The following is a 26339-nucleotide window of genomic DNA, read 5'->3' on the forward strand; positions in this document are numbered from 1 at the left end:
AAATTTGGCCTGTCAATTTTGTAATTCCAATACGGCCACACCCGACTGCAGTGCCCAGTCCCGTCTGATCTCAGAAGCTAAGCAGGGTCCTGCCTGGTCAGTACTTGGAAGACCACTGGGTTGCGTCAGGATGGGCATCTGGTGTGTAACGTGCCAAATCAATCATGCGGATCAGGTGATCTGCTGTGGCCACCCGGAACGCGAGCAGCCGAAAGAACAACAACAATATTGTAAGTTCAATCTCTCTGGAAAGCATTTTAATCCATGTTTACTGTTTATAAATATGCAGGCTACTTAATACGTGAGGTCTAGTGCCTATTCATTAATAAGTAGAGGAGAAGCAGAGAGCCATAAGTCATGTTCAGCCCACTCTGAAAGACTCATTACTCAATGCAAACAAGCCATTCATGAAATGTGTATGAGTTGTTGGCATGTTCCTTTATTTCGCCTATATAAAAAGCCACAGCATGTAGAGGTATCCAGCATGTGTGCTTTAATGTTAATGTCTTTATGTTGTTTCAAACCTGAAAGACAATAACAAAGGCAAGGCGGGCTGCCAGAATGGCCCAGAAGTCCTTAGACAGTTGATATGGTGTGCTGGACCAGGGAGGCTCTCTGTAGTCCTTATATCTGGAGATAGAAAGAAAAGGAGATGCAAAATATGTTTTATTTAAAAACATTTTACAAGGTTTCATTTAAAAGTTTACAGTTTGACAGATGCCCATATTTTTAATTGTTTTACTGAAGATAATCAGCATTACAAATAAAAGATATTGTCCCAGTTGGCACTGAGGTGCTTAGCACTGTTTCCTCATAGCAAGAAGACTCTGGGTTTGAATCTCATTTGACTTGAGTTTTACATTTGTGTTGTCCCTGTGTCTGCATGCATTTTCCCCTCCCAAAGTCCAAAGACGTGCAGGTTAGGTTACTTGGTGACTCTAAATTACCTGTAGGTGTGAATGTGAGTGTGACTCTCTGTGTCAGCCTTGTGATAGGCTACTGATCTGTTCAGGGTGGACCCTGCCTCACCCAGTGTCAGCTGGGATTGGCTCCTGTCCCCCCTGTGACTCTGAATTAGACTAAGTGGTACAGATGATGGATAGATGGATGAAGTATAGTACATGCAGTTACTAAGTATAAGCAATACAGTTCTATAAGAATTAAGTAATTATTTTGGGATGTCTTGCTTATTATAAAACATCATCTGCATAATATGAAACCTTACCTGCATATTTCTACCTTGTAGCCAAGGTGCATTGGCTCCACAGGCTCTGTGCCTGGCTGGAAGTCAGTGACGTTGAAGTACGACAGACTGTGATTGACAAAGCCGTGCAGGGTGCCGTCAGGGCTGAACATGTGCTGGTAGACCAGCCGAGGAATGAAGTCGGAAGTGAAGGAGATGACGAAGGCCTGTGAGAGAGAAAACTGATTATCACCCACAGTCTTTATGAAATCAACGCTGAGCTTTTTGAACAAACACTTGTAGAGGAAATTCAGGCATGTGTCACAAATGTACATAAAGTGAAAATGCATAATGTTATTTTTCAAATTAAGGTCCATGGCTTAGGACATAAACTTAGCCCTTGGCATGAAAAGTGTGGATACAGCTGTATCAGAGCATTTTTCTGACCAGCCCTGGTGTTTTTTGGGAGTAGAACTGTAGAGTGACTGTAGCATAACTGTGACTTACGTTAACAATGACCGCTACCTTGCTGAGGCCTCTCAAGATGTTGTACCAGATACCTGAAATAAGCAAGAAGAACCAGAACAGCAGCTTCAATATGCAGATACGGGATTAGTGAACAAGGAGCAGAGAACACTAGATGGCACAAACATCCTGTTCATGTGAATTGGAAAATCTTCACTTTGTGTTGTTCTGGGTGAATATTACAGGTAAGTGTTCAGGAATATTTAGAATTTAGAGCATCTAACAAAAACTATTAACTGCTGTTTTTTGACTTAAGTTCTATGACTGATTTCCATTTGTGTCCAGTCAAGGTGTAGTACTAAAGTAGTAAAGTGTACCTTTACAATGATAATATTTATTATATTTAGAAACAAGTCAGAATTAGGTGGTTCTATACTGTACTATACTTTGTTACAGTTACACCAGTGATTTAATTTGGCAAATTCTTCATTTAGTACATTAACTATTCAATTAGAAAATCAAGCGATTGAGAGTGATAATGGCCCAAGAATTGATCCTTGGGGTACTCTACAGGTAACAGTAATCAAAATATTATAATATGCAAGTGTTTACTATCTCTGAGGTACCTGAAAACCATTGCAATGCTCATCATTTTAATCCAAGATAAGATCCTTTATAAAGATGGATGGAATGACCCTGTCAAATGCTTTTAAAACAGCAATTGTACATTTTATCTTGAGTTGTGCAGATTTTTTATACAATACTTGAGACTGCATTTAAAATAGAGTGGCACTTTCCAGGTGAACTGCTTCTGTATTTATTTTCGTGGGGTTAGTGAACACCTACCAATGTCTTTGGCTTTCACTGCAATCGGCCTTCGCAGCTCCGTGACAAACTTCTTGGCATCCAGGCGAATCTCGATGATGTTATTCAAAAGAGCGAAGAGTGGAGCCAGGGGGAAGGAAGCCACGAAAAGAGTTACCATCCCAAACTGGATGACTAAGAAACAGATGAGATGAGAAATGAGCAGAAGGTGATGGATAAACACATTGTCAGGACAGTTCAGTACTGGAATGCTACATGTGAGCCACAGAAAGTAAAGACAAGTTAAATGCACTAAAAGCCTTGTCCATACTAATCTCCCTCTGCATGCAGATAGCCAGGTGCTTAAATGCTTCATTGCTTCATCTCACACACTAATTCCTTGTCAGCTGTGGAAGAAGTGATTTGAGAGATTTGAATGAGGCTGTGTACTGTATATGGTTCATTAAGAGATGCAAACTGTTGAAGGATTACATTTATAAGGATTTCAAACATCCAGCATGTTAGCCGAAGAGAAGTCACAGTTACATTTTACTTCAGGAGAACAGATGGGGGGAGGTGGCGTAATGTAAAGTGCATCAGGGACTGTTGATAATGTCATAGGTCAGGGTTGTCAGTCCAGAATCGGGAAAAGAGCCCAACTGTGCCACAAATGTAAATGGAAGGTTCTTTCAGTGAGTAACCTGAAATTTCAATCAAACTAGGCAATATCCCTAATGCATGACATCATCTAAAATAATTAGATTCTTCCTGTAGCTACAGATGAAGCTTCTACTATAATAACTCTCATCATCTTGAATCGTAAGACCTCAGTTATGTTTAGACTGCTTCTTTCCCATTGAACTCTGATGTTAACATGCTTTATCTAAATCATCATCATGTCTCTTAGACCCCATCCCGACTACAGCGCTCACAACCTGCCTGTAATCGACTCATCTTCTTATAGACTTGGTAAATTTATGTCTAGTAACTACATGCTACGTGCCTCAGGCTTTTAAGACTGCAGTAATCAAACCATTACTCAAAAAGCCCAATCCTGATCCAGGAGTCCTGGGTAATTATAGACAATACACAACCTACCACTTATTTCTAAAATCCTTGAAAAAGCTGTTGCTAAGCAGCTATGTGAGCACTTACACAGGAAAGAACTATTTGAAAATATTCAATCAGGATTTAGAGCTCATCATAGTACAGAAATAGCACTATAAAAGTCACCAACAATTTTGTCTTAGCCTCAGATAATGGACTCATCTCTGTACTTGTCCTGCTAGATCTTAGTGATACATTTGACACTGTTGACCACAGCATCTTATTACAGAGACTGGAACATGTGTTTGGGATCAAAGGAACAGTGTTATAATGGTTTCAGTCTTATTTATCAGACAGATTCCAATTTATTCATGTTCATAATGAACCTTCCACGCACACAAAAGTTAGTTATGGAGTTCCACAAGGTTCTGTGCTATGACCGATTCTTTTCACCTTATACGTGCTTCCCCTAAGCAATGTTATAAGGAAGCACCACTGTAAAAGCGGAGACTGCAGCTAATCTGAAATAACAGTAAGCTAAATTCAGTAAATTTGAATAAATGTGCAGTGTGATTCACTCATTTTTTGTTGTAAATCATTTGAAATCAAATGAAAATTTATTGGGTAGAATTTAAATAAGGAAAAAGTAAGTCATAAAAAATTGGATGGGAAAAAAATGGATTTCACTTAAAACACTCATTGGAAACAAAGACTTACTTAAAAACATTCTCACTCACTCACTTAAAACATTCTTTGGATTTAATGAATTTCCACTTCCACCTGATTTACACCACATGGATTTATTGGACTTTCTTTGACACGAAGAACACCTCGAGGTAAGATGCCTGTCTCATTTTTAGTGAATATATTTCTCAATTTATATTTTGTGGTGGGCATGGCTTAACAGACTGCTGGGAGAATCAGACATTGTAATGGACTTTCTGAAAGTTTTGCTGAGTTATGTTCAAAATGTGTTGGCTGTAATTGCTGTTCTAGCTCTAGTCAGAATTAATGGTGTAGTGGTGTGTGTGTGTGGGGGGGGGGGGGGAAGCAGTACTCTTTGGGGTCATGTAGTGCTGGGGCACAGAGAGTTCTGTGTGTTAACAGATGCCCAAGGCAGCTTGAAGTCATGCTCATTTGAATATTAAGTTGGTTTTGTTTTTGACAAACCAGATTTTCACCTCTATTCAGGATAAAAATAAAGTCCCAACTTTTTTGGAATTGGGGTTGTAAATTACCACTCTTACATTGTTATGCAAAATCTGAAGTCGTTCCATGTTGATATTTTTTGTTTCAGCCCCTGACATGTAAAAAAAACAACAAAACAATCTTACATCTACATTTATACTGCTGTGTGTATCTGTGTTAGGTTGGTGGTAACAAATTGACAATATTGTTGAAGTCCTTTGAACTAAAATGTTTATTTTTAGTAGCACCCTTAAATTGGTTAAACACATGAAATAATTAGTGAAATGACCTGCATTAATCAGTATAATGATGCAGGCTGGAAAACAAAACCAACATACAGGAGGCCAATGAATTCAGCAGCACTGAGAGGAACTGCAGTGTCCCAGGTTCTTCACTGTGAGTAGCACCTTTTACATTACGCATCATTATTTGATGCATCGTTAATAGAAAAAAAAAAAAAAATCAAATTTGATTAATGCAGCTGTGAAGTCATAACCCAGAGCATTTTCACCAGTGTGTGTGTGTAGTTAAACCTTAAAAGCTAAAAGGTCAATATATGAATGGCTTATATATCACATAGACTGAGCAATGGAGATCAGTGATGCACAATATTTGCTTTACATTGTCTCAGGAAAAGGTTTGTTGACCGATCAATGCTATCTACAGTTACAACTATCACTGCTGAGCCATTTAACTGATTAATACTGGGCCTGAAGTAGATTTAATCCTCTCTCTATTGTACAGGGATGATTAGTACAAGCCTGAGCCACACTTAATTATATAGATGTTCTCTCTGCTGAGATATTCATACTGCTCCTAAAAGAAGAATTAGCAATTGGCCACTATGAGCTCTGACTAGTCCCAGTAAACTCATACTTATTTTAATGAAACACAGGAATACAGTACATGCATGCAGAGAAATCTCTGGTGTAGATGATGTACAGTATGTTCCACCCAAGTTTTCTAGCCACATCACTGAGCGGTAATCAAATCTGTTTGTTGATCCATAGATGCTTAGCATTAATGCTGACTATTTCCAAGTGGTCACAGCCATTACTGTATGTTTGTTCATTCTGACTTCACAATGACTCACTCTGTAATGAGTAGGGTGTTTAACTGGCTCTTTCAGAAGAGATTAAAATTACGAACTCTGCTGGAAAAAGCATCAACAAGGATAAAAGTACAAACTGTCCTGAGGAGAGATGCAGATTCTATAGGAGAATTTTCAGCCACACAATAACATAATTAAAACCCAAAGTCTAAATGACTTTTGATAACCTGCACAGGCCAAGAAAACTGGGTGGGGCTGCAGGCATTAGCTCACACACTAACAATGTTATTATCTATGTTAGTGCACTGAGCTTTGACTCCAGCTATAGAAGATTGTTACATACACTCAGCAACTAAATCATAAAAGCAAACACTCCATCCATCAGCTCAGCAACGATACCTTATCTGATGTCTATTTTCACATAGAGCTTTCAACTTTAAACATTTCAACTCAACAAAAAATGCAGAATGTACAGTATTCATGTACAGTATGAGTTTTCATTAAAAACAGTTACTGTTACACTTTATATTGATACCACAAGAATTAGTCTTTTAATCTTGGATCAGGAGGAAGCTGGAGTTGAATTTGTGCATACTGGAGCTGAAATAGCCCCTCTAGGAAAGAGATTACTGAATAGATTTATTTTTGCACTTTTGCAGTTAATTTCATATGATATAACTTCATTTCCACTAAAAGTAAATTAGCTTTTGAAAGTAAAAACTAACAAATTTCCACATTTCAAATATTTTGTAATAATTTATAAGCTCTTTCATTTCACTCCCCTATACTCCTGAGACTTGGAATCTGAATTTAGCTTTGTAACCCAATGACGTATTGCATGTGGGGCCTCCATTATCCAGCAGCCATTGGTATGTTTGTGTATTTATGTTTAGACTCACTCATTTCCATGTACTCAGGGCTGAGGCCAACAAATGGACCCAGGAAGTGGTCTTTCTCATAGCGCTGCATTGTTCTGTTCAGCTCCTCCTCCTGCTTTGAGTCCAAATCGGACTTTCTCCTCCGGAGCAGTTTCTTCAGCTTTCTGCAAAGAGCATCAGCAATGGTGGAAATAGCATAACATACTGTAGATCCTGTTAAATTACCTTGAAACACATCTCTGAAATGTGTATATTTGTTACTTATTGGTTATGACTTTTCCTGTTTACTGCCTAGGCTGATGTGACTATAACTGTACTTAAGTATAATTTGACTAGAGGTATGCTGCAGTGTTTTTGATTGGCACTGTTGATGTAAAGCAATGTTTAGGAGTGTAAGTTCAAGTTTGTTTGAATCTCAGTCTCCACCAGCACAGAATAAGGGATGTGATGCAGATTCTTGCAGACTTTTTATGATGCTTGTTGAATTCATGTTATTCTGACATGTAACTGGCAGCTGGTGCCAGTTACATGTCAAACAATGACCTCCTGTCAGACTCTTTACTAAGTACCCCTCTGTTTGTTGGGCAAATACGGACTAAGTTGCTTGTTTCACCCTTTGGATACCACTTGTTCATGAGCTACTAGCATTTCAGGTCATATCGGTGTCTGCACCACTTGATATTTTTTTATTCATACAGACATCCTACACATAAGAAAACTAGTGGATGTAACTTCTTCTTCTTCTCCTTTGGGCTGCTCCCTTCAGGGGTCGCCACAGCCAATCATCTGCCTCCATTTAACCCTATCCTCTGTATCCTCCTCACCCACACCAACTATCCTACTGTCCTCCTTCACTACATCCAAGAACCTCCTCTTTGGTCTTCCTCTAGGCCTCCTTCCTGGCAGCTCTAACCTCAGCATCCTTTTACCAATGTATTCACTGTCCCTCCTCTGAACATTCATTCCATCACCAAGTCTCCTTATCTGCTTTCCTCTTTCCAGATGACACACCAAGTACCCTCCTACCTGTCTCCCTGATCACTTTAGATGTAGCTGTCCAGTCATCTGGAAGAACCTCCTGACCTCCCAGAGCCTGTTTCAGCTCCTCCATGAAAGCTACACAACACTCTTCCTTTTTCAACTTCCACCACTTGGTCCTCTGCTCTGCCCTTGTCCTCTTCATCTTCCTCACCACCAGCGTCATCCTACACACCACCATCCTATGCTGTCTGGCTACGCTCTCCCCAGCGGCTACTTTACAGTCACTGATCTCTTTCAGGTTGGAACGTCTGCACAAGATATAACAAGATGTAATCAACTTGTGTGCTCCTGCCTCCACTCTTATATGTCGCCCTATTCTCCTCCCTTTTCTGGAAAAATGTGTTCACTACAGCCATTTCCATCCTTTTTGAGAAGTCTACCATCCACCAGTCCTCCTGCATTCCTGTCCTGCATACCAAACTTACCCATCATTTCCTCATCACTTCTGTTTCCCTCACCAACATGTTCATTGAAGTCTGCCCCAATCATCACTCTCATCACTAGGGATACCCTGAATCACCTCATCCATCTCCCTCCAGAATTTCTCCTTCTCTTCTAACTCACATTCTACCTGTGGGGCATAACCACTGACATGTGCTTTAAAGTAGGAAGGAATCTGTCCTTCTTGCTGCTCAGATCTGTTGTTCACACTGTTTTCTGTGTGTCACTGTTGTTGCCAGTTGGCCTGAGTTATCTGAACATGTTGTACAGTGTATTCTTTCCACTTACGGTATGCCAATCTCAAACAGGTTATTCTGGATGAGCTGCTTGCCCAGCATGGTAATGCACAACTGGATGCACAGCTCCATAAGGCAGCCCGCATGGGCACACTGTAAAAAGAGAAGGCAAATACATGTGCCAGAAAGTGACAGGGAATCTAATGAAGGTACATGAGCTTGGATGGACAGGAAAATGAAGTTAAAACAAATGCAAGCAACAGAAACAGTTCATATGTATAAGGGTTTGTGTAAGTCCAGGCCTGCCGATATTAAAACCACTTTAACATGATGCAGTTGTTAGTGATTGCTTCAGAAGTGTGCATAACATGCTTATGTTCAAGTAAGTGAATAGACTTTAATTAACACAACTAACACTGAATGCATTCCACTAACAAGTATTGTGTGTATGTGGGTGTGGGTGTCATAAACCTCAAATATCTCATTCCCTGTGTGAGATTGGCTGACACATAGCTATGACTTTTAATCGGACTGGTGTGATTTACCTCTTCCATCCTGTATGATCCCACAACATACAAGTACTTTCCAGGCCGCCCAACGAGCCTGTGGATCAAACACAGCATCACATGCAGTGAGTCAGATGAGGAGAGCAGGTGGTGTACAGTCTGATAAAGCATTCTCACGTGAGGGCAGCAACACATGAGAGTATCTTCATGTCTAATGATCCACAGTAATTTGATGAAAAGATTTTTAACATAATCATAAGCAAAACTCAAGCAATGAGAAGTGCTTCTTTTACCTGCCCCTGAAAAAGGCCAAATAGACAATTGGTGTGAAAGCATTGGCGAACTTCAAGATAAAGGCTTTGAAGATGAGACGTTCTTCAAAACTCTTGTCTGTCTTTGGAACCTCTGAACAAAAGACAACGTGTGATACACACAAACTCTCATTCATGTATTCACAAAATTACAAAATCAATGCAACATATTTCTAAAAGAATTTATAAAGCAGCACTTTAATATTCAGCATTTGGTTGTAGGTGACAAATATGCTTGTAAAGAGACAATAACAACCACATGTGAGAACTTCTATTATTTATGGATCGAAGATATACAAAGACACAGGCTCTACATTTAAATACATTGCTCTGATTCCTCAGTAGTCAGGAACTGTTTTATGGCACATTAAATGAAATGTTCCTCACCCAGTGTGGTGAGCCAGCGGGCAATGGAACCGTAAATTTCATCTAAGATGATGATGATGATGAGGTTGATGATGGCAGCGGTGGTTTTGACAGTGGCTCTGATGTTGGACCGCGCTGCAGGGTAGTTGCTCATGTGCAGTGCCGCTTTAATGCTAATCCGGTACAGGATGACCCCAAAGACTATGGCAAAAGTCAAAACAATCTAAAAGTAAAGAGAAGGTGGAGAACAGCCGGTCTGACAATGTGCTGATCGTTTGACAGAACAATCAAGGTGATGACGATAAGGAAAGGTATATGCACCTGAGACATTGATATTGATAAGCATTTTGGAACTCAATCTGAAGTAGACAATTATATTACCAAAATATTTACCCCTCAAATGATAAAACTCTGAGCAATCAGCAGGAATCTGCCCACAATAACTGTACTGAAATCCTGTAGAGGAAGCCTTAAACATCCATCCATTATGTATACCACTTATTTTGTGGAAGGGGCTGGACACTGGGCAAGAGGTGTGGGTGGACCCTGGACAGTTTTGGAAATATCAGGTTTAAGTTTTAAACACACTAGTACAGGTCTGGTTGACATCTGCAGATTCATGGCCATGCAGACTTGTATAATACTCCTCAGGTGCAGGTGTGGAGCAGACATAGGGTTAGAGTTAGATCAATTAAACCTACATAAAAGCTTTTATTTCTGTGTTGCTTATCATCTTTTTCCATATGACAGCTTCCAGCTTTTACAACCCAACTTTTATACCCAAAGGACATGAAAGACATGAAATGCGTACTGTAGCCAAATGCTAGGTGTTAGCTAGCATCATCAAAAATTCATGTTATAATTTCATTTTCATTTTTTCAAGTTGTGTTTACATTTTCATTGTTTGATTTTCTCTTTTTTAGAGAAAACAGGTAATCTCGATTCCTGCTGTCCTGATGTGGTCTGAATCTGGAGTTACTAGTTATTATTATTGCTTCAGAAGAGAGAATGCCTGCGTTCAAAATATAAAGTCAGCAGTGACGCTGTTACGACTCACCAGGAAGCACATCGTGACCATAGTAGTCAGGTAAGCTGGCATTCGGTCTGTACACGTCAGCTTCACCTTCTCATCCTAGAACACACACACACAAACACACAAACACATGAAATGGAAATGAAAAAAAGAAATAAAGAGCAGATCTGAAATATAACAGCATCTCCAATGTGCAGTGTGTGTGGAGCTGTGTGTTTCTGCTGCCACAGCTTCACGTCATTAACAGCTCTTTACCCCCTTGGCATGCAGATGCCCAGCACACACACCATGAGCACAAACACACACACAGACAGACAGCTAAATCTGCCTTGAGGTATCATGTCACATTCAAGCTTACTGAGAACTGGGTCACATATTGTGTGTGTGTGTGTGTGTGTGTGTGTGTGTGTGTGTGTGTGTGAGGGTGTGTGTGTGTGTGTGTGTGTGTGTGCATCTTCGTCTTCCTTGATACAAGGCAAAAGGCAAAGGCTGATAATCAACAGACATGTTTGACTCTGTTCTCTAGGAAGTGTTAGTTTAAATGTGTGGTCTTTTCACTACATATGAACACGTTTTGGCATTTCATCAGCTCTGACTAATGCAGGAATAATCTCTAGAGGCATCATCATAAGGCATCTTAACCGTAGCTCTGTGTGCAAAAATGTCATGCTTGTTAATGTAGTCTTAAAGTAAAGGACTATTTCAACATATATATATAATTTTTTAATTTTAACCAGATTTTGAAGACAGCACACACTGTTTTTAAAGAGTATTCGTGCCTTGTATGGTTTAAACACAGCAAAATAATAAAAAATTGGTTTTACCTTAGAGTTGGACTGCTCTTGTTTCATTGCCTTTTGCATGACCCGAAGTTCATACTCTGCTCGGTTGTGGTCCTGGAAGAGGAACCAGTTTAGATGTTGAAAAATACAGTAAGCAGCAGTGAACAAGGCGGGGAACAATTAAGATCCTTATGGAATTTTAAAGTGGAGGCAGGCATGAGATGAATGGCCTGTTTGCATGTAGTTTTGCAAAATTAGTAAGTGTGAATAAAGCATCATTCTGTGCAAGAAAAGACAGATGCATTGACCCACCATGAAAAGATTGAATAAAGTCCATAAACAACAGTAGATAAAACAGTTTGATACTGCAACAACTCAAGCAGCCGTGTACAGTTTGAGTTCCACTGCTACTACGTGTAAACACTTATCATATTTCAGTCTTAAACAAAAGGTTTATAATCAAACACTTAACTTTAAACCCCAACACCTGTCTCTATGTCCAGGTCAAATAATTCCAGTGTATGTGGTTAATTTCCAGTCTGCTCATTTATAAATCCATAAAAAGTAAACAAAAAACCCGATAAACTGACTTTTTTAAATGTCATGTTAATTAACAACTGTCACTTAAAAAAAACAATGATGTCTCATTTTGTGCTGGTGTAAAATGATCCTTTCATGGGGAGTAATATAAGATTAACATTATATGTCAAATGCAGCCAGAAGAGAAAGAGTGCATACCATTCAACAGTGACAGTATTACAGTCTGCAGTGAGCCAAGACCAATGAAGTGTGTTGTGTATACAAAAGAAAGTCCATCATTTGAAAACAAAGCTGCGGGTTAGATGCTTTTGCCTGGAGCTCCATGTATTGAACAGAGTGAAAATACACACAAAGACTCAGATGCAGATGAAAGATGCCTAGACAAAGAAAATTTATTTAAAAAAATCAACCATCTTGATTAGTACAGACTCATACCAGCAGGCAAAGATTGGATTTGAAATGTGTTCTTATGTAGACTGATAGTTCGAGCCATTCCTCTCAGACTTGGACTGTTTATAATGTTCATGTTTGCATTATTTTATATTTAAGAAGGATAATAATAGCAGTCATTACACCTCTACTCTTCTGCCACTTGTAAATTGTAATTTGTAAGGCATTGGCATATTTTCAACTTTTAAAGGTGACGTGGCAAACCAGTTATTTACACATCAGCTGGAATATGCTGTGTATCTGTCTGTCTAGCTGCTAAATGCAGTGGAATAATCACACTGATCCAACCATAACTAAGAGGCTAATAAAAACTATCTATCCTGCATCCTAAAGGAAGTGGGAAATAAAAAAGACAAAAAATATTTTCTTTTTTTTTTGTTTGTTTGTTTTTTACATGATGGGTTTGACATACCACTGTCTTCCCAGCCCACATGGGGAACAACTAATCAGTAGTACCAGGGGGTTTTATTAACTCCATGATCCTGCATGACAGTGTGTGCCTTAGTCTGTTTCTCCTATTTGACTTTAAAGTTATGTTACTTCTCTGTGGGACTCTGTGTCCTGCCTTTCTAATCACTGGGGAGAGTAAAGTTTTTAATCTACAAAAGAAAAATCTGAGAAAAAGAAAAAGAAGAGCCAGGAAAATGTGTCGATAAAGTGTTCTGTTAACTCTGCTCCATCAACGGACGCAAAAAAAAAAAAAGCAAGAGTATTGTGCCAAGAGGGATAACCAGCATCAGGATGAAAGAGAGAGGAGCTGCAGAAAACAAGATGTCGAGTGAAAAGACCTGGGGCTGATTATTAGACGCCCTGATGGAAAAGGTTTAGTGTTAGATAACAGCGGCCACAGATAGGATCTAAAACGGATTTTCAAAATGAAAAAAGACAAGTTTAATTATGAGAATACCAAAAAAGAAAGTGGATCCAAACCTTGTTTTCCACCTGTAAAATACAGCACACACATAAAAAAATACAGAGAAAATGTCAGTCAGCAGTCATTGTCTGACACTTTTAGAGGAGAGCAATACAGGAACATGATAAAATAAACATTTGCACCTGAAAAACAGAACACTGTCTTGTTTTATTATGAGTCTTAAAAAAGAACATTCAGTACTGATGTCTAAGGCTGTGATGTTTGTGTGGGAACATTTTTGCTGAGAGCTGACTCACTACAAAGCACAAACAAAAGGCAGAGGAGGTACATTCATGTGCATGTCCTGACCTCTGTCTATATGTCAACCCTATTACTTTGTGACTGTGCTTTTAAGTTACGTGCACTAAAAACATGCATTCTTTGTGGGTATAATGGTGTGTATAATGAGCTGAAAATATCATGGTTTAATTTGAAAAGCTGAAGATGCTGGAAAAGAAAAACGATGGACATTTTCTTTAAAAAATATCTTCAAAGATACTGAAACCAAACGAACGCTAGTTTGAATTATTTCAGCTTCTGCAAATTCATGTCTTGCCCACCCATTTGACATGACAGGTGGCTCAGAATACTACATTACCCATGATCTTCTGCTGCCAGAAGAGAAGGCAGAGGCACAAACCAAATCAAACTCAAACCATTGTGTTGTTGAATTGTCTAATTACTGTTTACGTATATCGCCTCAGTATCCATCTAAATCAACCTTTAATTTCCAAATCTTTTCACACTGAAGAGGATCCACATATTGAAATTAACTCGTGCTGCTAAATTCTGTATAAAAAAATAAAAGTAACTAAATGAGATAAACTGTAACATGTTTATCAGTCAGCTTTAGATAAGGTGCAGGTGAGTGTTGTTATCGTTGGTGAGTGCCAAGCTACAGCCGCTGTTTTCCTTTGCTTTGTCTTCTGTTAAGCTAAACTAAACAGCTCTTTGCTGAGGCCTCATATTCAGTGTGCAGGTATGAGATCTGTATCAGTTTGATCAACTGAATCTGAGCTCTAATTTCCAAAATGTCAATACCTTTTTAAAAACATACACTGATGTCTATCTTTCGGCCTCTGTATAAAAAGCCTTTGGTTGTGGTGTCTCACCTGCTCCTCCTCTCCGAAGCCTGTCAGGTCCCAGGTGTAGTTGAGTCGCATCTGTCGTCTCTTCCAGTGCTCCATGAAGAGAACCGCTGTGTAACCAAGCACACAGACCACACTACATGTACACATGCGTTTGTCTATATTTGCTACCCTCATTGACTATGGACTATTTCCAACAGTGAATTAATCTACATTTGATCTAATGTTGAGTATCTGAGCCAGCACTGGAACTGAGTCACCTTATGTTTGTACTTTTGGTAATAAAGGAACATGTCACCTTGTGTAACAGTTTGGCTCAATGATGTGTTTTAATAGATGTTGGCCAATAATACAATACAATATGTACTGTATGTCAACCTTTTATGTGCACACTGCACTTGTTAGTAGGTGATATTCCTTGTTGGTTTGGGTTTTTTCATGTGATTTGTTAACAAACAGAAGCAAAATAAACTACTTCCCATTTGTACACATGCACACATGTTGCTTTTGCTAATGCAGTAATCCAGTTTTACAATATTCTTCCTCATGAGCTCTAAGGAGGTGAACCCAGATGGCTGTCGTGCTGTGATTCTGTCAGACATTAGCATCATCATAATACGCGCCACCTCCGTGGTCTGGTGGAGACAGATGGCACTGTGGTTTGGCAGAACGTCAGAGGGGCCCCGACTGTGTGTTTAGCCACTCATGAGCAACGTTGGGTAGATCAGTGAAAAGCTAATTACATTACCTTTATTACTCAGTTGTCAGCACCATCAAAAGTACTTTTAATAACTCCAGATCATCTACACCTGCACCAGCAATATCAAAAGTAGACTGCTACAAACCATTCTATATGATTGATCAGTGAATCTTTTAGTCCAGACGTCAGCTCTTCTGGAAATCAAATCTATCTCTTGTGCCTTTCAATTTACACTCCATCACCACATATTCTCTCTTAAGGTAGCAAATGTCTTTCTGTATGGCAGCTTGTCTTTGCTCTTTGTAGGTATTTTCTCTATATTCTGTCTAAATGATGTGCTGTCAATGTGTCCTCACCCCAGAGGGCCATGAATATGGAGAAGATGACCGTGGCTGCGTTGTCAAACAGGTGGCTGGCTCTGGCTGTACCACAGGCTGTCACCAGCTCCCAGTAACTGCAGGCGTGGTCACACAGCGGGCACATGGTGATGTTGTTCCTGGGATCACAAATCTCCATGCTGACAACACAAAGACGGAAACAAATAAGCAAGTAATTGTTTTTCATTTGCAGCAGGTCATTTTTGATTCCCAACGTCCAGGTTTTATCCCTTACTCTTAGTGTAAGGGATAAATGTACCACAGTACAATGTGGTATTGACATTGTGATTCATAAATGTGATATAGCAAATGTGGAAAATCAGCTGAGAAACTGCTTTTGGCAAGTTTTAACTGCTGGAGTAATACATGCTCTGGTACATGGTCTTGTCTGGAAATAAAACTAAAGCTGGACCACGAGAACAGGTGGCGTCATTTTAAATGCGTGGGCTTGTGTTTACCATCAGGGTTCATGCCAAAATGCAAAACACTCAAATATAATCTTCAAAATCTAATGTGATCTCTGACAGTTTTTAATAATCAATTTGTTCTATTTTTGATACAAATCAGCTGTGGCATCAGTAAAATCCTACAATGAATTGCATTAAAAGGACACTTGATTCTAGAAAATAGTTTTATCAACTTAATTTGTCCTGAAAACAGGTCAAACAACCTTCACTTATTATATTACAATATAATATTTACCGGTACTATATCAGACGCTGTAAGAAACACAAACCAGTTAAAATTGAATGTTTTGTAGCAGAGCTTGAGACAAATCAAAATGAAAAGCCACTTGAAACTGAAAAAGTCATTTTTCACATAATTGTGTTCGTTGAGTGAAATCTGGTTTGCATTGTGAAAAATATAAATATCAGAAAATATCATCAGGCTGGCACAGTTCAAGAATAGTGATGAAGTAAGCAGTAAATGTATTCAACCCTATAGTGGCTTAATCCAAAATATCCATCCACCCCACTATCACCTTCCAGTCCTTTGAAGCTCTCATAGCACGTATTCATGGTCACACACCAACCTTCTTGGCCACTATATACCGCCCACCAAAACCTAACCCGACCTTCTTGGACGAACTGTCTGACCTCTTAGCTGACCTCATCTCTCTGTCAGCCAACATAATTCTTCTTGGTGATTTTAACATCCACTTCGACAATCCCAACAACACCGCTACAAAAGACCTAATTTCCTGTCTGGACAGCTTTGGGCTCCAACAATACATCACCTCCCCAACACATTCTCTAGGCCACACCCTCGACTTAGTCTGCTGCTCTGGCGTCACAGTTCAGTCATGTTCTACCCTCGACACCTTCTTCTCCGACCACAAACTAGTCTGCTTTAACTCCAAACTACCTCTCTTCAAAACCCACCTCTCCCGCACCATCACCTTCCGTAACTTAAAGAACATCGACCTCCCCTCCTTCACTGCTGCTCTCAACAACCTTTCATGTACTAATTACACACCGTCCCTCTCCAACATGTTATCCAATTTCAACTGTGAGCTACGAAATCTACTCAACACCTTCGCCCCACTCAAAACTAGATCTGTATCCTTTACACACTCTGCTCCATGGTACACACCCGAACTCCGCCTCCTCAAAACCCAAGCCCGCCGCCTTGAACGTCTCTTCAAAAAAACCGGTTCATCCACCCACAAGGACTTATACCTAAACCACATACTGAAGTACAAGCAAACCATTACTCAAACAAAATCTGACTTCTATGCCTCGCTTATTGTATCCGCCTCTGGCTCCACGCGTTCCCTCTTCTCCACTGTCAAAAATTTATTGGGCCCTCCCGATACTCCTCTCTTCCCTTCACTCTCCACCACCTTGTGCAATAACTTCCTGGATTTCTTCTCATCAAAAATCGAAAATATACACCAGCAATTTCCCCCCATCTGTGACACTGCGAACTGCCTCCACTGTACCCTTCCCTCTCTACCAGTATCCTCCCTGCTTTCGAGTTTTATCATTCCACCCACCACGGTTATCTCTTCCCTGATCCTCAAATCCAAACCCTCAACCTGCAAACTTGACCCCCTACCAACCAACCTCGTCAAGCTCTGTCTCCCCTCTCTCCTTCCTCATCTTACCCACATTATTCACACTTCCCTCAGTTCTGGCATCGTACCCCCATCACTCAAGACAGCCATCATCTCACCAATTCTAAAAAAACCTGGTCTCGATCCTGCCGACCTTAACAACTTCCGCCCTATCTCCAATCTCCCGTTCCTCTCCAAAATCCTGGAAAAAGTTGTTCACCACCAGGTCCATACCCACCTTTCCGCCAATAGCCTATACGAACACTTTCAATCTGGTTTCCGCCAACTTCACAGCACTGAAACTGCCCTGGTCAAAATCACCAACGACCTCCTAGTAGCCGCAGACTCTGGCCTTGTCTCCATCCTCATCCTCCTTGACCTAACTGCAGCTTTTGACACCATCTCACACAATATTCTCCTCCATCGCCTTGCTTCCATCGGCATAGCCGGCTCGGTCCTCTCATGGTTCACCTCCTACCTATCTGACCGCACCCAGTCCGTCCAGCTCCAGAACTTCCACTCCCAGCCCTCTACTGTCAGTTGTGGCGTGCCTCAGGGCTCTGTCCTGGGGCCCCTCCTCTTTATTATTTATCTCCTTCCTCTCGGAAATATCCTTAGGCTACATAACATCAATTTCCACTGTTATGCAGACGACACCCAGCTCTACCTCTCTGCTGCTCCATCTTCTACCCTCCCCCCTCCCTCCCTCCTTACCTGCTTACATAATATCAAATCCTGGTTCACCCATAACTTTTTGAAACTCAACCCTGACAAAACTGAAATTCTCCTCGTGGGCACCAGATCCACCCTTTCTAAAACCAGCACCTTCTCCATTCAAATTGACAACAATACTGTCCCCCCCTCCCCCCAAGTTAAAAGCCTGGGTGTCATCCTAGACGGTACTCTCTCCTTCACTCAGCATATCAATACCACTACCCGGTCGGCCTACTCCCATCTCCGTAACATAAACCGCATCCGTTCCTCACTCACCACCGATAGCACGGCAATACTCATTAACGCCTTTGTCACCTCTCGTTTGGATTACTGTAACTCACTCCTCACTGGTCTACCTCTCAAATCACTTCGCAAACTTCAACTTGTCCAGAACTCTGCTGCCCGAATCATCACCAGAACTCCATCCTCACATCATATCACCCCTGTCCTTAAACAACTTCACTGGCTCCCTGTGTCCTTCCGTATAAACTATAAAATCCTCCTTCTCACCTACAAAGCCCTCCACTCTATTGCCCCACCATACATCACTGAACTACTTCATATCTATTCTCCGCCTCGTCCTCTCCGCTCCTCCAGTTCCACTCTCCTCTGCACCCCTACAGCGCGCCTGGCCACCATGGGCGCTAGATCCTTCAGCCACACTGCGCCCCGCCTTTGGAACATTCTCCCTCATCGCATCCGGTCGTCTCCGGACTTATCAACTTTTAAATCATCACTCAAAACATATCTGTTCCGTATAGCGTTTTCCACCTAACTCTCTTAACTTCTCAAAGCAGCCCGTGATGTCCTACCACCCTCTGCCTATTTCATATTGTCTCATACTGTTTCATATTTGTTGTTCTGTCATCTGGGTTTCTGTATTTCAATTTACTTTTACTGTACTTCGCCCACTTCCTAGATAATCCACGCTTTTGCCTTTACATTCTCTCCCGCCGTTTATGCATTCTTGTTACTGTTGTTTTAATGCACTCTATGTATTTCATGCTGTATGCTTCCTTTTCTATCTGTAAGGTGACCTTGAGACTTTGAAAGGCGCCATGAAATAAAATGTATTATTATTATTATTATTATTAATCAATTCATTTTTTAATTAGCCTGCTGGAGAGCTATGGAGAGCTAACAAATAAATAACTGGAATAAAGACTTATTGTTTTGTTTACAACTGGACCTGGATACCTCATACCATCCAAACTGTGCCCACGGTGCCACATATCACAAACTGTCTGAAAACTGCCAATATTTTTATTTACACTTTAATCAGACAGTTTGTTTGAAAATTCAATATTACAACATATTGAATTTTGCCTTTTTCCAGCTTGGTACCAAATTTCATTTAAGGAAAATATTTGGATGTGTGCTTGGTTTAAACAAACATTTAAACTTGGACAGTAGAGAAACAGATTTAGTAAAAATCAAACCAATGTTGTGGTCTCTCTGTTTAAACCCATGGTAGAATAGGATGGGTATGCTGTAAGTTAAATCAATACTATACTGTGCATCAGAACCAGTTTACATATAGATGTGATGGAGATTCACATTTAGGTTTGGACAGTTGTGAAGACAAAACCATAAAAAGAAAATGTAAAGGTTCAGTAAGAAAAGACAAAAATGATTTTCTTCTTGCATGTTGTGTACCTGGGTATGTTATCATCAACAGTGGCACAGCCATAGAGGAACACAATGACTCCAATGATGGCTGCAGGGATCAGCATCTGTGTGTAGACCCCTAACCAGGCAAAATACAGTCCAATCTTCTCTCCAAAATACTTTCTGTTGGAGGAGACAGCAAAGGTCAAAGCTTTGACATTTAAAGCGTCAATACATGGAAACACAATCATAAAACATTAACCTTAACAAACAATTTTATGTTTAGGTTAATGTTTGACGATAAATTAAAGCCAATTCTTCTGTGTGCCTTTCTTTCTGATGTCTGAATACTGGAAATGATTTCCTCATCAGCCTTTCGTTTCAACTGCAGTAACTCACTTCCTGCAGGAATCAAAATCATTTTATAAGACAAATAAAACCACTGTCACTCCCTGACCAGAGTGTGTTTGGTAAGATTCAGCTCTCACTCTCAGTCTCTTTCCTTCAGCTCAGCACATGGCTACAGAAAATTATCAGTGAAGCAACAGTCCTCATCTGTCTTTCCTGCCTGCAGGCTGCTGAAGACAGGTAATGCAGCGGTGAGAGCACCAGCTGTGGTTGGGAAAGGTGTCTGTAATTCACCTGACAGGTGTGATAGGAGCACTACTGTGGATCTCACCTGATGAGTCCAATAGGTTGGTACTTGTAGAAGACACTGTAACAGGCCCACTCTTCATACAGCAGCTGTGAAGAGAAGCAGTTAATTGATTATTGAAATTTGTTGCAAATTACTTTTCTGTCAGTGTACTTAGTGTATTGATCTATCTATCTAGTTCTAGTGTTGGTTTCTAGTTTACAAGATGTTTAGTATTTAAATCTGTGTTAAACGGAGTCTGTTCTCACCAGAACACTGCAAACTACTGTATTAACAACAAAATGAATGCATTTTAAAAAAAACTATTATTATTTGTATAGACATCCTGTAGCATCTAACACTAAACTGTGAATCAGAACATGCACTACAATATTATTTCTATTAGTAGTAGCAGCAGCAGCTGTATAATGCCTGAAAACATGGTGAGAAAGAACTGGATTTTGCAGTCCTTGATGTCTGCACATCTCCCAGGATATTTACAGCTGTAGCTCCTCTAACTGGAGGGAAGGGAAGACTGTATGTTGCCTGGAGACATCCTCAGCAAATAAAGGCCCATAAAGTGCTTGCTGCTGCACCGTGCGCCTATTGCTTACTTGCTCCAGGTGACTCGGGTGAGCTTAGTAATATTTATTATCGTCTAAGAGAGTCTCTTTTCTTTCAGATGGATGTACTATAATTTATAATGTTTTGTTGTAAATTTAAGACTGAAAGAGCTCTTGGATGCCCGATCAAATGTGTAATGAACCAACTTTGAATGCGTGTGTGTTATTTATTATTTATGATTATTTATATCCAAAACAGTGCTGTATAATATGGCCTTTACAATTATGATCCAACCACTGATTAGATTTGTGCTCTGCTCCGAACACCAGGGAATCACACACAATCCCACAGTCGATAGCAGCTAGCTGTGGCCGACAAATGAAGGCTTTGAATCAAGGAGACAGGCCCAGGGGGTTCAGATGGCAGAGCCCAGCAGACTGAGCCCAGGAGAGAAAAAAATAAACACTTTATTTTCAACCTGTAATCACTTTCAGTCCTACAGATGCAGAAAACCTCAAACATGTATGCACATGGTTAGTTGAACTGTGATATATTTTGATGGATGAAAATGACTGAGGGGGACTTACAAGGCTGTTGCCGTAGTGACACACAGCCTACAGTAACACCATGGAGAGCGTTAGCAGGGGTGGAGATGCCTTCTCACTCTACATGGGCGCTTATTTTCCTTCCAACTGCCTAGTTAATTAATTCTAACACAGTGGGAGTGTCATGTTTCAGTCACATAGATATTGTATTAGTGGTCTGCATTCGGGATATAGAGGAGCAGAAGCCTTTCTGAAGTAACAGTGCAGCTTAAATTTTCAAAAAACTCATTTTTTCACTCATGAATCTTTATGGGAAAAATTCATGGTTAAAGAATCTGAGAACATTTTGTTTCCTTATTTGTATCGTTCCTGTGGGGGAAGTCAAATGTGTGTCCAACATTTGGTATTGTTCAACAGGAAAGAGTTACCTTCCTGTTGAATTAAAAAAGGGTTACAAAACCAGCCTGTTGCAGAATTTTTTGAAATGAAGTGTCACACCCCCAAAGATTAAACAAAAATCCACTTTACAAAGATCATTCCAAATGCTCGGTCCTGGGTTCAACCAGAAGTAAACACAAAAATAAACATTGTCGACGAGGTCGATAAGGATCTTTTAACCAAGCTGTTTGGCTAGTCAGCTGACACTAGTTATCTGCTCTTTTGTTTTATTAACATCTTATAAATCTCTATAGTTCTCTAGGTGAAAAACACAGGGATTTCCCTTCATCATGCACCTTCATTATAAGAATAATAAATTTAACATTACAATCGTCTTTGAAAATATAGATATTCAAGTCACACCAGTCTGAACGCACCTTTCCACTCCTCTGGTTTTAAGGCCAGTTTGTCAGGTCTGAATATTATGAGCGAATTTAAGCTAGTGTAACAAAAACAAAGATGTCGCCGTCATGTTTCAGGTTGTTTCTGTCTCTTCATTCTTTCTCTGAGCTGAATCAGTATTTGAAAAATGACTAATAGTGTTAGTTTGATTTAATTTATTGACTGATGGATTTGCTCTACTCACCTTCCTGTCATTAGATTCTGCATTCACCCCATCGATGTCTCCCTGTAACATTCAGACATGAACACACAAACCACTCATAGCTTACGCTTCATTTGTCATCAAACATGCTTTTAACGCAAATTGATGAGCCACCACTTGTCATAAGACTTTTTAACAAGCAGATGCTTTGTTGATTTTCATATTAGATAATGTATGAATCACAATAACTGGCTGATGGATGACGGCAATACTCACATCATGCAGAGGATATGCAGACATGTAGACACCATTGGCTAGCAGACTGGTGATCCCTGTAAAGAGGTTTATTTAAAAGGATTATAGTATCCTTATTTTTAATCTCTTTTTAATGGGAGTGTGGTTTGGTTATTACCAAAGTGACAACATACGGTATGTTTCAGAAAAGAGTGGCAGGGATAATTATGCTGGCAAATAATTTGTGTGACTGGGTGTAACCACTTTTTAGATTCCTGAACGTGAATGAGATGAGCAAATATTTGCGTTTGGAAAAGACACACACATGTATTCTCATAGACCTATATTCTTATATGTACCATTGACATTATGGGAACACTGGGGGAAAGTGGGTCTTATTTTTCTCAGTAGTATTTACATTATAATTTAAGGGAAAAATAGGCATAGTAATTGCATTTTGATCCAGTGTATTAGCAAAATAAGTTTAGGTCTTACCCATGGAGTATTTGGCTTTGGTGCATCTTGTCCTCTTCAGTATCTGATATACCTGACAATACAAACATTAAAAAAAAGTCACTTTTGACTAAGCAGGTTTCCTGGCAGGAGTCAGGGATCACATGGTCCTTGTTTTTGTAATGACCACAATTATGTAAAAATGGAGGGGACTTAACATGACAGACACATGCCACCTTCCCAACATTCATCTACTTACTATTGAGCTCCTGGTCTTGCTGTCAAAGAACCTGTCCCTGTCAGAAAGATCAAATCTGGCAACAAAGAGCAAAACAAATCTAGTTTAATTGACTAATTAATGAAAACATGTTACAGAACTTTGGGCATAGGGTGTAATTTCCCAGTAAACAAATAATAAGAAGAGGAAGCAGGAGAAAGCTCATTAAACCACTTATGTCTCAATCAGTCAACCCTGTTTCCTGCTAATAAAGTTCATAATCAGTTGATCTGCGATGACAACATTTACTACCATTCAGGGCACAGGCTTCTCTGTGTAGAGTGATGTTCATACTGTATGGGGCAGGAACAGGTCACTGAATCTGTGTCCTGTGTCAGGGGTCAGTGTTAATGTTTGTAAAATCTGACAATGACCATTAAACCCTCAGTCAAACTGAGCTTTAAGCTTCAACTGAGGCCCCCTGACACTTGCTGACAACACACATCCTGAGATGAATAACCTCAGTCTAAACTCTCACAGCCTCCTCATTACTGTTTTAATCATCTCTCTTCTCATTTCCTCTCCATGCTCAGTCTACTTATTAGATGTGTGCTGCTGTTTAACTTAGACCCAAGTTTAACTCCTAACCTAGCTTTGTTTATTACTTTCACTTATCCACCATTAGCAGCATCTGTAAAAGAGACATATGTCAATAAGTTAGAGAAGATTCTCTCTGCCAACATACAGTTTATGTTAGAAACACCTCAAGTTACAGTTACCTAACATAGAGCTCAGAAGACAGGTTACCTACTGTATTTATGAGGTAAAAATACTTGTGACAGCAATCAGGCTGCATACGTATGAACATCAGTGCCCAAGTACTGAAAGCATTTCATTAATATGAGTGAGTGGGCCGCTCCTGTCAGTCAGGTAGTACTTGTGTTGATGATGGTGCTTGTTGGTTTTCACTGAAATAGTCCCTGTTCCTCCACTGACAGGCAGCATTAATCTGACATTCAACCTCTAATTACAGCCTTTAGTGCTGGAACAAGTCAAATCCTCCCTGAAGATTTAATGTGCTTTGAAAGCCACTTTGTCCTGTAATCTATAACTAGTCTCGATCTCCGGGAAAGGGCCTGGAGTGTTTTCAAAACTGTTGAAGAACATGTGGAGGGTGAGTTTAGCTGTTAGTCAGAGCTGTAAATATAGCTGCCCACCACCCACTTTCTCCTCTATACATCCGAGCAGGCTGACGTTTGTGCCAAGACGTTTTTCCCTGATCACTGGCTTGAAAGTGGCTTTACTTGCTGGGGCTTAACGTCAGTTAAGTTGTGGCTTTGGTTTATAATTAATCAGTCTAATTGCCTTATTTTTGCTGTATTTCTTCAGTCTATGTTTGTTTCTTTACAGGAGAGAAAGCTGAAGGAAGAGAAGCTGCGAGAAAACATCAAATTTCAATGTTCCTGTCATACAGCAAGTTTTCAGTCCAGTTTACACCTCTGGGGTTGTCATGTCTCCAAGCTGTCTTAAGATGTGGGTAAAGCTGCCTATTCTAGTTCCACTAGAGAGGTAAACAACATGAAATATGCAGGCTGGTTTTGTGATTACAAAGTTGTCAGAGTACAGATTAACACTGAATTCAAATGAGAGAGATGCTTATAAAAACTGCAAACATTAACATTTTTTCAAAGTAATGGAAGCCTAGGTAAGTAAAATGGCAGCAGATCAGCAGGCATGCAGGGGTTGGTAATAGGCAGGCAAAAAAACAGGCTTGAAGGATGAAAAAAGAGAAACAAAGGAAGGTAATAAATGACAGAGGATTTGCATATGTGAACTGTTATGCATATGTGAGAGCTAATGCGGGAATGAGGAACAGGTGAGCAGGTGGCTTGTGGAGGATCAGGTGACTGTAAAAGGAATGAGGTCTGGGGTTGCTGCAGAACAAGCTGGAGTATCAGAGTCTCTTCTATCTGCCTCTTTAGTCTTAGCTCCACTGGATTAATCATCTATTTCCTAACTTTGTCTGCTTTGTCTAACTTTGTCTGTGTAAAACTCTGGTTGCTGGTAAAAATCTTAATTTTTCAGCTTTGAACAAAGCCTCTCTGCAGGACTGATATCAGAACTGGGCAAACCAGTAGGTGACATTTGCCAAAGCATATTTATTCATAGCTCTATTTGTATTGTAATATACACACTACACATTCAAGATAGCTTATCACTCTATGCCTTATCAAAGTTCTTTGCTTCAAATTTTAAGTTGTATTAATGTGTAGCAAAGCTTTGGCTTGTAATGTACTGATGGATAGACAGATAACCAGGTTATGTTTACTCTGATGACCACAGTGCTATTTGGATAACCATCCCTGTGACAACTTAAACAGTACAAATAGTGCATTATTAATTCAGAGTCAAACTGTATGTCCATGTAAACATTGTGTTTGAATTTGAGGAGAGGTGCACAAGGCTGCACACTGACAATCTGTCATTAAAGATGTACTTTTTACTCACAAATGCTGCTTCTCTCTGGAGAAAGGGTGACAGAGAGATTTGACATTTTGTGGCCGACTGGGTTCGATTTTTGGGTGTAGAGGAGCTGTGACTTTGTGAATGAACTGTCGGACATTCTCCACCACATTGCTGCCTTGTTTCACTTCATAAACCTGCAGAAGAGGCAAAAGAGCAGTGTTAAACTGGACAGGAGAGGACTTTGCATGCAGTGAGTTTGAACAGGTGTTTTGTGCTTGTGCCAGTATCCAGTACTTCTGGTTATGACAATTAAGTGTAAAGCTGACTGTATTGTAGCACATACTGCACTGTTATAATACAAAAGACTGGGCATTAGGGCTCTTGACAAATGTTTTATGGTTATTCATGCATTCTGCAATAGCATTAGACTTTGAATAGGTTCTCATTACAAAGTCTGTAATAGCTC

General features: G+C 40.0%; 1 protein-coding gene across 4 annotated transcripts in view; it reads right to left on the minus strand.

Moving 5' to 3' along the window:
- Window positions 1-26339, minus strand: part of ano1a (anoctamin 1, calcium activated chloride channel a) — a 43917-nt gene that overhangs the window by 2921 nt on the left and 14657 nt on the right. For 3 of the 4 annotated variants that reach the window (XM_026291667.1, XM_026291668.1, XM_026291664.1), the window contains exons 5-25: window positions 25916-26067; window positions 23450-23504; window positions 23233-23284; window positions 22780-22835; window positions 22546-22587; window positions 20458-20522; window positions 19827-19961; window positions 15380-15540; window positions 14348-14433; window positions 13253-13264; window positions 11375-11446; window positions 10575-10649; window positions 9539-9740; window positions 9134-9245; window positions 8880-8937; window positions 8387-8487; window positions 6638-6780; window positions 2495-2647; window positions 1691-1743; window positions 1226-1410; window positions 525-630 (exon numbers count right to left, since the gene is read on the minus strand). In XM_026291667.1, coding sequence (XP_026147452.1) covers window positions 525-630; window positions 1226-1410; window positions 1691-1743; window positions 2495-2647; window positions 6638-6780; window positions 8387-8487; window positions 8880-8937; window positions 9134-9245; window positions 9539-9740; window positions 10575-10649; window positions 11375-11446; window positions 13253-13264; window positions 14348-14433; window positions 15380-15540; window positions 19827-19961; window positions 20458-20522; window positions 22546-22587; window positions 22780-22835; window positions 23233-23284; window positions 23450-23504; window positions 25916-26067 — 2076 coding nt within the window. The remainder of the gene's footprint in view (window positions 1-524; window positions 631-1225; window positions 1411-1690; window positions 1744-2494; window positions 2648-6637; window positions 6781-8386; window positions 8488-8879; window positions 8938-9133; window positions 9246-9538; window positions 9741-10574; window positions 10650-11374; window positions 11447-13252; window positions 13265-14347; window positions 14434-15379; window positions 15541-19826; window positions 19962-20457; window positions 20523-22545; window positions 22588-22779; window positions 22836-23232; window positions 23285-23449; window positions 23505-25915; window positions 26068-26339) is intronic. The other variant, XM_026291665.1, reaches the window with a different exon arrangement.

This window comes from Mastacembelus armatus, unplaced genomic scaffold (genome assembly GCF_900324485.2).
Source record: "Mastacembelus armatus unplaced genomic scaffold, fMasArm1.2, whole genome shotgun sequence".
In the NCBI taxonomy this organism is placed as follows: Eukaryota; Metazoa; Chordata; class Actinopteri; order Synbranchiformes; family Mastacembelidae; genus Mastacembelus; species Mastacembelus armatus.